Source organism: Seriola lalandi, unplaced genomic scaffold, assembly GCF_002814215.2.
Source record: "Seriola lalandi dorsalis isolate HSWRI2012SDOR001 ecotype SW California unplaced genomic scaffold, Sedor1 jcf7180002054694, whole genome shotgun sequence".
In the NCBI taxonomy this organism is placed as follows: Eukaryota; Metazoa; Chordata; class Actinopteri; order Carangiformes; family Carangidae; genus Seriola; species Seriola lalandi.
In genome coordinates this window covers 856,809-868,192 of record NW_019525247.1, presented here as the reverse complement: position 1 = coordinate 868,192, position 11,384 = coordinate 856,809, and the positions used below count along the sequence as shown (strand labels likewise).

Genomic DNA, 11,384 nt, shown 5'->3' with positions numbered 1-11,384 from the left:
ATAAAAATGTCATAGCAGCTGAGTTAAAATACAAAGACAAACATACACAGGATTCAAGTATACACTAAACTCTCACCACTCGTCCAGAGACATTCAGACTGAAATATGAAGCCGATCCTGGGTTAAATATCGTAGATACAAATGAAGTCCAGGGCAACAAAGCTGAGAGCAGTGGAAGAGCAAACATACAAACTGAGCTTCTTTCCACTGACGGCCACTAGAGGGAGTCAGAGCTGCTGCAGTCATGATGGGAGCGTCAGTTGATCTTGACTGTTTATTGTATAAATATATGTGAGAGGGATTTATTTAAATTAGTTTATAAGTCAAACTTACACTAAAACTTTCCTTAATTTTAAGTCAGACTGGTTACTATGGAGACAACTAGTCAGAGATTAACTCACTGGCCTCACTGTGTAATACCTGTTATATAACACTGTAATTCAAATTTCATATTTGATCCTAAACTCCAGTGTTGGCAGATGGACAGAGGCCAACGCTGACATCAAAATACATTGTGTAGGGGAGACTGGGGATGGTGGGAACAAATCTTATTCGTCAGGAAGACAGAACACACATTCAATATCTGCTTCTGTCAAACTGTCCTGAGCTTTTTTGAAGTTGCAGGTTTGAATCGTTGTTTTGTTGATTTCTAAAACACATGGTTAGCATGTGTCAGTGTGTCTAGCTAGCACATGATGTTCTGTCATAGCTGACAGGGTGGAGATGGTTGCAACAAGGTATTGTAACTGTCCCAAAGCTGAGCAGCCAAATCACAACAGACCACACAACAGTGTGTTTCAAAATTTTTAGTTCACCATAGGCAAAATATGCAGGTAATTTTGTCCCATAGCAGAACAGATGCAGCAATAATTGCTCCTTTTAACACATACGAGAACAAACAAGTTATTTTGGTAATTATTTTGTTGACCTCTCGTGGTTTTATGTATTTGCCTGTTCTGTATCATAAGTTATCAAATATAATTTTGACTCAAAGTAGCTGTATGTTCTAGATGGTTTTGTAAAACAGAGTATATCTTCACAATACTGTGCTTATTGAGACAAAAAGCAAAAGTTATATGGTGAAACGGTAACTGTCCTCAGGCTTGGGGTCAGTTGTAACTTCTGAATTCTTCAATTGAAATACAAACAGTGAACGATCTGTCATATGGAATCATCTTTAAATTGTACGAGTCATTAGCAGACAGATGGAAGTTTAATATGTTAAAGTTTGGTTGGTCTCAGAGTAACTGAGAGAGATGCCAGAAGTGTTGCAACTATCCCCAGTCTGCCCTGTAATATTCTGCTGCCTTCAGGTTCCCATTACACACAGCAGATTACACCTGACAGTCCCATTACGATTTGTAATCCCACTGTATGTTGGATATGTGGGCTCAATCTTACCTGAAATAAATATATAAAATAAAACTTCACGATGAAGCGTCGACGCAGCAGCGCCCACGATCACGAATCACTGTGTGATTCCAGCTGATGATGTGCTTCACTGCTACATTTCACCAAATAAAAGCAAGAAGTTAGCATGAGCCTGGAGTCCTCTGTGTCCTGTCACGAATCCAGCTGTGAAGAAGACACAAACACACACTTCTTTGTTGGTTTCTTAATGAATGGGAAATGTAACACAGGAACGAAATGTGACACCCGGACGGAATGTGTACAGGGTTATACACCTGTATGCAGGTGTAAAAGCCTCATTAAATTCAGTCATACAGTGGATAGATGTTATAGATCATCATCCACTGTGTATAAACCTGTCAGAAATGTATGTATGTGTCTGGTTCCATCAGAACTGGGACACTAGAATAACTTCATATAGAAATAATTATAAATATAAATATAAATAAACTCATAACCAAAGGGAAAATAAAAGTATTTTACCATCTCTTCACATAAATCACAAAATAAATCCTGTATCCATGGATCAGTCTCACTTGAGGCCCTTCACCTGGCTTCAAACCTGTTCCTCTTGCCCCGCCCACGTCCACATGATTGACAGCTGTCCGTCACAGCCTGTCCCCTCCTATCGCTCATATTAAAGTCCCTTTCCCCCTTTTGCGGTCTCTGTTTCCTCCAGCTGATCCCCCCGACCCTGACACTGGGATGGACTCCAGTACCTACGGTAAGACTCGTCCTTCATCTGATCAGGATTTAATCAACACTGGGATTCTTGATGATTGATAATTGATAATTGATTGATAGATTTCTTGTTTCACTCTGGTCGTTCTTCATGTAGTTGTGTTTATGAATGTGTTTAATATCAGGGGTTTTAGACACAGTGAGAGTGACTGGAGCTTCTGAATGAGCTTTTCACTCATTACACTGCACTGTCGCTCATTATATGGCAACACTTGATTTTAAATGTCATCATTTTAATGCATTTATCAACAACATTTAAGATTCAAATAAAATAAAATAAAAATAACACAAATTAAAGTAGAATAAAAATAACAAATTGAAATAAGATAAAAGACAAAATAAGATGAATTGAGATAAATAATCAAGACAAGAAACAAGTAGTGAGAATATGTATAAATAAACATGTAAATACAAACATGCAACAACCAGTTTCTTACTGACTATAATGCAGCTGTGAGCAGATGTTAGTGTTTATTGATATATTTACCAACAGCTCTTGTGGAAACTGCTGGTTCAGTAGAAAATGAATGCTGTTATAATAATAAGAAATATGTTTTCATGGGAAAACTTATAAATGTTCTCACAGTTTCATACAGCAAGTTATAAACATTCATTCATGTTTGTATAGAGTTTCTAAATGATAACTAGGTACAGTGTGCAGTAGTGAACATCTGTATTGTGTACAAAATACAATCAGACTGAACAGGCCTCTACAGACTCTAATGTAATATGTAACTTGCACATTGCACAATAACATTTCCCCCCAATATCTTTATTATGGTTTTTCTTATCACGTCCCATACAGATTACAACACACAGTAACAATACAACAATTTGGGTTTGACAATAGCAACATTACACATACTCACACAACCACATACACACACACACACACACACACTCAAACCTGAACTAATGTCAAAGAGAATACAAACAACAACAAGAACAATTCCTGTCTTTTATGATGTTCATGTTTGGTCTTTCCCCTTGCCTTCAGGAACTTAGTCTTTCCAGATCCTCACAGTTCCAAGCTCAGTTACAGAGCATCCATACTCTTTAACAAAGTGCACGGGCTCTCCTGGCTTAAAGAAGTCCAAAGTCCACACGTTTAGTGTGTTCTGATGTTTGTATAAAGTCCTTCAGATTCATTCCAAGCACACAGAGTTTGACATTTAAAGGGATTTTGATCTGAAACATCTCTCTCTCTCTCTCTCTCTCTCTCAGGAATATTAGCAGGCATGTGATGGACTTTGACAGGAGTTATACACATTCTCATTAACCACTTTTATTGATATAGTTTGAACCTTGTATTTATTGTCTGTTTTTAAATAAGTAATATCCCAATCTGCCTCATCAGTGTTTTCTTGCATATCTGTTTTCCAGGCATTTAATTCATCTAGTCTGATTCAGTACAACAGTGTATGTGACCAATATGTTGTAATATTTAGATACGTGGCCCCGCCCTTTTAAACTTTAAGTTAATTATTCATTATCTGTTAAACCAACATCAGACAGACTTCACTTATTGTTGTTGACAAATTAATAAACATAAAATATATTTCTGCTACATTGTAGTGTGTTATAGTTATAAACCATTTATTAACTGTATATACAGCTAATAAATACTATACAGGAGGGTTTAGATAAAGAGTTAGCCTGTGGGAGTTTGTTGTAATGAAAACATGTTGATATTTTATGTGCGTCCCAGAGCTGGACACCCTGGACGTCCCTCCTCTCACCCCGACCAGTAAGGAGGTCCTGAGCCAGGCGGTGAAGGCCAGTTTCTCCGGCTTCACCCAGGAGAGGATCAGCCGTCACTTTCCACAGGGTACACATCATTTCTATCAGAGGAGGTGAGGAGGCTGTGGATGTTGCTTTATGTACATTTATGTATTTGTATGTGCCCAGATCCTACCCTGTGGTCTGAGTGGGAGGTGAACCACTGGCTGGACTGGTGCCAGGCTGAGTTCAGTCTCCACCGCCTGGGCTCGGACCTGAGAGGCCTGCAGGGCAGCGAGCTGTGCGGTCTGGACCGAGATGCTTTCCTGGGCCTGATGTCGGACTGCACCGCCGGAGAAATCCTGTGGGAACATCTGGAGACCATGAGGAGAGGTGAAGGAATTTAAAACGGACATATTCAAATGAAGTTAAAGAATAATATTATATTTAGATAATTAGTGGTATTCAGAAGAAGTTAGACAGCAGCAGAAGGATCTTTCTCAGTTATGACCCCACACAGGGAGATAGAGAGACCAGGAACAGCTGGTTACAGTAGTAGTAATACCAATACAATAGCTAATGGTGTTAATAATAATGATAATAATAATAATAATAATAATAATAATAATAATAATAATAATGTATGCAATGCATCATGGGAGTCCCCCCAGCAGTCTAGGCCTACAGAAGCATAACTAAGGGATGGTTCAGGACTCACCTGGGCCAGCCAGGTAATAGTCTATAAAAGCAGTAAATATGATATAAACAGTGGTACACACACTCACACACACACACACACACACACACACACACACACACACACACACACACCAGGGAGGCTGTATGATAATGTGTAGCGTTTCATTTTTACAGATGTAGTGTCATTTGTTGGCAGGTGTGTTTTCTCAGGTGATTTATACTGGATACTTCAGACCTGGTTCTGATATGTGACACCTCCATCTGTTAAGTTAGAGTGTTTTTGTTTCATACTGTACATCATGTATGTGTATGTGTAGATATGAGATATGTAATACAGACACATGAACAGATCTTCTGTATTAGTGTGGTCGATCTTTATTAAGTCGGTGATCATGGAGTAATAACACAACGATAACACAGAGTTATTATTTTTGTCATGGGAATTTAATTCTGCAGAGAATGAATCTGCGTATGATGCTTCATTACCAACCTGCACAACACCGTCTTACTGCCAGCTTCACTTCAACAGAGGTATGCAATAATGTGTCTTCTGTAACCTTTGGAAACTGTAGTTATTATTATTACTAGCAGAATTATATTCAATTACTACAGAAGAACATTAATGACTCCACAGGGAAACTGCTCAACTCTCAGTTAGCATAATAACACAGACAAATGCAAATGTGAGGTAGACAGGTATGGACAGAAGTGACTTGATTAACACTCATTACACAGCAAATTCACCTTAATGTGCAAAGATAAAGTGAATGAAAGTGTAATGTGGGTCAACAGTACATTAACAGTACATTAACAGTACATTAACAGTAGTACAGGACTGATGGAAATGTGCAGGAAAAGAATTCATGTTGTGAACATGTATTCACATACTACTTGCATTTGAATGTTATTGTAAATAGCACTTCTAATTTATCTTATTCCCTCTTGTGTTGCTATTCTTTTGTGCTGATGTGTCAATTTGAAAATCCTCTACAGGGGATCAATAAAGGTTCATCTTATCTTATCTCTTATATTATGTTCATTTTTCCTTTATTGTTGTTCCCTTAGAAAACTACTCGGACTGTGCTCAGGAACATTCAGACAAACACAGTTACCATGTTCAGTATCATCACACTGAGAGGACGGAGCTCCACACTCTGGACCCTGTCCCTGTTCAACATGGAGACCACAACCTGATCAAGATGGAGGATACGAGCAGGACCATGAGCTCTCCTGCTCTGTGTCAGGAAACAGGAAGAACTGGAGGTAAAAACACCAATAAACCTATTATTGGACTAAGCCCAAATAGACAGATAGACAGTCGCTCCTGACAGAGCACAGCCTCCGTCTGGATCCACAACAGCTTTGTCTTTATTTACTTCAACTCCAGAACGTAACAGACTTTCATTAGAGGCAGGTCTTTATGTCTGACTCCCTCTGTTTGATATATTGAGAGTTGGTCATAGTCGTTAGTACAAAGCCTCGTTAGTGATGACTTCTCTCTCTCCCTCCCTCTCTCCTGCTCTCTCTGCTCGGTGTGTCTTATGTTATTCCTCTGCCTCCTTTAGTAATAATGATACGTGGAATTAAAGTAGTTTATTTGCTGAAATGGAGGCAAGGCTCAGTGTATTGGAACCACTCCTCCTCTTCCCTGCAGTTCCTGAGCAATCCCCGAGGGGCTCAGTAGACTGCCCGTGACAAGAGGTGCAGCCCGAACAGCATCCATACATGGTCCAGACCTGAACCAGGTTTATACCGTCTGTTCGAAAAAAAGTCTCTAAATCTAGCTGTAAACCCCCCCCTAATAGAACCTGTTTGATCCAGAGACTCCAACTCAGTGACGAGGCACTCGACTGACCAGTGGTGGAAATATCAGTCAGTCAGTCAGTCAGTCAGTCATTATAGTCATTCCAGTTTATAGGGCTGGCCCTGCTGCTGCTGTCCAGCCAAAAACCAATGTTCAAATTTTTTTATTGTTTTGCCTCTGGGATTCTTCTGGATTGACAACTAAATTGTACCAAACCACTGTGATTTGTTATCCAATATGGCTTCCAGGAGCTGTTTTGCTTTATCACCTGAGATCCCTCTGTCCTTACACACCTGCTTTCTTCTTCTACTGTTCTGTGCTTGTAGAGACAGACTCAGAGGTAAAGATCACTCACAGTGACGACTGTGAGCGTGTGGGCTCTCTGTCATGGACCGCTTCACTCCAGGATATAGACCCAGTCCTGGAAGAGACCATGTCCGAAGATGCCTTTACGTTACCACAGCCACACAGGAGCTTCAAAGAATATGTAGGCAACAAAACCAATCTGGGGAGAGCTGTGATACCAGCACCCATCCTCGCTGGCTACACTGGTGAGTACTGGTTGAAGGAGATGATAGATTTTGGATTCTCAGATGGATGAAGTCAGTTTTAGATCTATCCAGCACGTGTTGATGCTGATTGTTCCAACAGGAAGTGGCCCCATTCAGCTGTGGCAGTTCCTCCTGGAGCTTCTGACAGACCGCAACTGTCAGTCTTGTATAAGCTGGACAGGAGATGGGTGGGAGTTCAAGCTGACAGACCCTGATGAGGTACACAATGCCAGTGGGTTTGAACAATAGAGTTCAAAATATATAAGGATGTTAGCTCCTCAGGTTCCCTCATCATGAAGTCTGTGGGTTTTTGATCAGATGACTGAAATAAGGTCTGTGGTTAACACCAGCTCAAGACATTTTCATGTTTTATTCTACAACATAAAATGCATCAGTAAATACTCCAGTCCTGATTTATTTAACCTTTTACGTCTCAGTTGCTAACGAGTGTCTAAATGAGACTACAGAGGTTGTCGTCAAAAGTCATCACGTTGAACATGAAACCCGATCTACTCACCAGTCCACCTTTACAGCCTCTTAACTCACCAGTCCACCTTTACAGCCTCGTTAACTCACCAGTCCACCTTTCCAGCCTCGTTGTGTTTATACAAACTGTCACTAACTGTGTGAGAGGAAAGGCTTTTGTAGAAGAGGTCAGAGCTGTATCAAACTACAAGCTGAAGTTTAGTGGTGGAGACACTGAAGTCATGTGACCGTGGTGTTGAAGTCATGTGACCGTGGTGTTGAAGTCATGTGACCGTAGTGTTGAAGTCATGTGACCGTGGTGTAGTTGGTTTATAGCCTAACATTAGCTTTTTACTTCTGCTGATTGTATTTATAATTCAAACATCATAGAGTGATGTTCATTAGTGAAGATGATCCTGCTGAACTAAACCTCAGGATCAGAAACTGCTGTTTATTTTCAGAAGACAATAGAAAAATCCCATTGGCTTTTAGTGGAGGAAACCTGGGTGATGGTAAAGATGTATGTATGTTTATATGTATGTATATATATATATTAGCCTATATATACACATACACACACACACATATATAAACCGTTGCTCATAAAGTTGGAATAAAATATTTTTTAAAATTTATGAAAAAAAGTTATGCATGAATTCATTTCACCTGGGTAATTGGGACACATGATATAATCATTGCAGCTGGTCAAAAGTGATTACTGATGCATTTAAATAGGAATAAACAGAGGATTGTGTCTGAAAACAAAATTAATCCAACTTTATGGGCAAAGTATATATACATGTATATATACAGTACATATATAGAATGCAAAACGTATTTATTCTTTAATATCTTATCTAGGTCGTCAAGCCTGATTAATATTGTATGAGTTCATTACTTGGTTTGTTTAGTGACTTAGTGTTCAAAGTTTGATCTGTGCTTATTGTCTTTTGTCTTCTGGTTATTTATATCATCTTTTTGAAACAAACAAACCACAAAACAGTTGTCCCACCCCCACACCAACGATAAACCTTCTGCAGTAGCTACAGCCTCCATGACCTCCAATGTACACATTCCAGGACCATGGGAAATGAACAGAGACGACCAAGACACACACACACACACACACACACACACACACACACAGATTGATTGGAGCGTTCGGTGTTCGGTGGTTAAGTTAGGGTGAGGGGCTTGACAGCTTAGTCTCTATGGATTATCCAACCTTACACCAACCTGGAGTTTGTTGTCAAATCAATGTAAATTGGGCGACTGTAGCTCCTGCCCGTGGGTGCAGCACCTATGGCTTCTGCACCTATGATCCCTGCAGCTCTACCACACTACAACAAGTAGGACGTACATTTGCTTTCTATTGTATTCACAGTCCGACGAGAGGATCAATATCAGGTTCAGAAAAAATCTATGTTTAGCCTCACTTAGCAGACCTCTCCCTACCAGAGCCAGAAGGTGACATGTAGTTGTCTTCTTAGCATCATGGATGGATTACTGAACGTACATACCAGGACCAGGTCCAGGACCAGGTCCAGGACCAGGTCCAGGACCAGGTCCAGGACCAGGTCCAGGACCTGCCTCGTAGTAGGACTAAACTTCTTGGACAGGTATTTCACTTCCCTGGTAAAGTTTACTGCTCTCATGAAGCCAGGCTTTAAATGAATAAACTTTATAGACACCCATCATATCATTGATGAATTCAGCAACAAACACAGTCTACAATCAAAATACAATATCATGTTTTAAATTTTTCTCAACCAATAAACCAGTACCTCCAGCGACTGCTGTTATCACCTGACAACGCTCAAACATTTATGTTTTTACCTCCAATATATTTAATCATCATTACATGAATATCATATTAAGAGGAGAAGGAGGCCTGTTGCTGTCATTGTCCCGCTGTGTTGAGACATGTCTTTGTCTCCAGGTGGCGCTGCTGTGGGGTCGGAGGAAGAACAAACCCAAGATGAACTACGAGAAGCTGAGTCGCGGTCTGCGCTACTACTACGACAAAAACATCATCCGCAAGACGGCCGGCAAACGCTACGTCTACTGCTTCGTCTGCAACCTGCAAGGCCTGCTGGGATATGAGCCCGGAGAGCTGCACGCTATGTTGGACATCAGCAGCAAGAGTCAATAATAACTCAACCGACACTGAGGGAGGAACAAAGAGACACTTTTTTATATCGGATCCTTCTATTTATGACTTATTATTGATGAGAGCAGTCCAGCTGAGGCCTGCTGGTGACACACAGTGTGTAGGTGTGTGTGCGTGTGTGACTGTTCATATCAGTTATGAGCATCAACACTTTTCTTGTGGTCACTCTCAGCAAAGTCATGTATGTCAAGACGGCCCGACAGAAGGAGACAATACAATATACTTTAATATGAATTTAATATTCTAAAAACTAGAATCACCTCCTCATGGTTGTTTCCTCCGCGAACCAGTCAGGTATCAGGAAATATGGTCACAGTCTCTCCTTCCTGAGTTACAGTGTTGAATAATGACCAGAAGAGTTTTTACAGAACATAATGATGTCAAAGTGAAGTTGACCTTTGACCTTTTAGATATAAAATGTCATCACTTCATTTTATCCTTACACACATTTGAGTTAAATTGTGTCAGAATCAGTGAATGAATTTGTGAGTTAAAGCCAAAAAGATGTTGTGTGAGGTCACCATGACCTTGACCTTTGACCTTTAACCACCAAAATCTAATCAGTTCGTCCTTGAGTCCAAGCGAATGTTTGTGTCAAGTTCCATCAAGGCGTCACTGAGCCAGCGATACGAGATGATGACATGATGACAGAAAGATGACATCACATGTTGTTTACATGTAAATAATGGGTTGACAACATGTGACTTCAAATGTCAGTTTCATGTGTTTTTGGCCCTCCTGGCTTTCCATACATATGTGCATGACTGTGTTTTATTAGTAGCAGAAGGAGCTCTGATCCTACACAACAGCTGAGCCTCAACATACAGAGGATGTTCACATGTGCCTGCATCATTTGTGTATTTACTGATTTTACATTACAGTCTGTAAACGTCACTATACATGACGACACTTGAGAAGGTTACTATATTTAATGTTAAGATTATAGCAGATACACTTTACAGTGTTGCTCTCAGATGGTATTTTACTTTTGTCTGGGCGTGTTGTTCCAGATACTGGACATTAGGCTGGAGCCAATATTTGAAAATATTGACAATACCAAAAATATCGAACATCGCGATATTTCCCACTATATGCGATATTTTTCATACTATCGATTCTTTCTCTCTTTTTTTTTGTAGTTTTGTCTGCCAAGTCCAACCCTCTTTTCACTGCTTGAAATACAACAACTGAAACCCTAAAATACAATATTATAATCATGTATTATTATATATAAATGATTTGGTTTCAAGAAAATGACTATTTTCACTTTTTAGCACCAAATTAAATCCAGGAAAGTTCCTGGTAAATGATTTGGAAAATAATGTGTTACCATCATTTTATCCTTCATCATAATGATCACCAGGTTATTGGCAATTAGAACTGAGCCAGATTCAATTTTTTCACAAGACAACTGGTCCTTGCCCTTGTTTTTTAAATGTAGTCCTACTTCACACTGACTTTCTCTGATTTCAAACAGCCTCTGAAAACAGTTTGGGAGTAAATGATTTAATGTTTTATACGTATATATTTTATATATGTGCAGTTTTAAAGCTGACCAGAACATGACATTTGAAAACACATGAATGAATTACTTATATGGTTCATAATAATTTGATTGATTTATGATTCTCATAGCTTTCTTCTGATGCATGAAAATTGAATTGTTTCCCCACACAATAAGTGATGTGTGGTGATATGACAGAGTAGGATTATATAAGTAGTAATTTCTGCTTTATGCAACACTGCAACACTTTTAGATCATTTTGTCTTTACATTATTTATGTGGCTTCCAAGATAATTTACTTTCTATTCTAGTTCAAAGTAT

General features: G+C 39.5%; 1 protein-coding gene across 1 annotated transcript; it reads left to right on the top strand.

The window, feature by feature from the left end:
• Positions 1–1,432: 1,432 nt before the first annotated feature.
• On the top strand, positions 1,433–10,722 carry LOC111667949 (protein C-ets-1-like). The gene is made up of 9 exons (XM_087178643.1): positions 1,433–1,475; positions 2,090–2,134; positions 3,860–3,979; positions 4,060–4,263; positions 5,026–5,100; positions 5,635–5,832; positions 6,700–6,924; positions 7,025–7,143; positions 9,329–10,722. The coding sequence occupies exons 1-9, from the start codon at positions 1,433–1,435 to the stop codon at positions 9,539–9,541; spliced, it is 1,242 nt and encodes a 413-aa protein (XP_087034769.1). The 3' UTR covers positions 9,542–10,722.
• The last annotated feature ends 662 nt before the right edge of the window (positions 10,723–11,384 follow it).

Bases quoted from the DNA above. Each gene is read 5' to 3' on its own strand.
- LOC111667949 (XM_087178643.1), top strand. From the start codon at position 1,433: ATGAAGCGTCGACGCAGCAGCGCCCACGATCACGAATCACTGT. The intron at 3,980-4,059 runs GTACACATCATT...GTATGTGCCCAG, and splicing joins CAGCCGTCACTTTCCACAGG to ATCCTACCCTGTGGTCTGAG. The intron at 5,101-5,634 runs GTATGCAATAAT...TTGTTCCCTTAG, and splicing joins CCAGCTTCACTTCAACAGAG to AAAACTACTCGGACTGTGCT.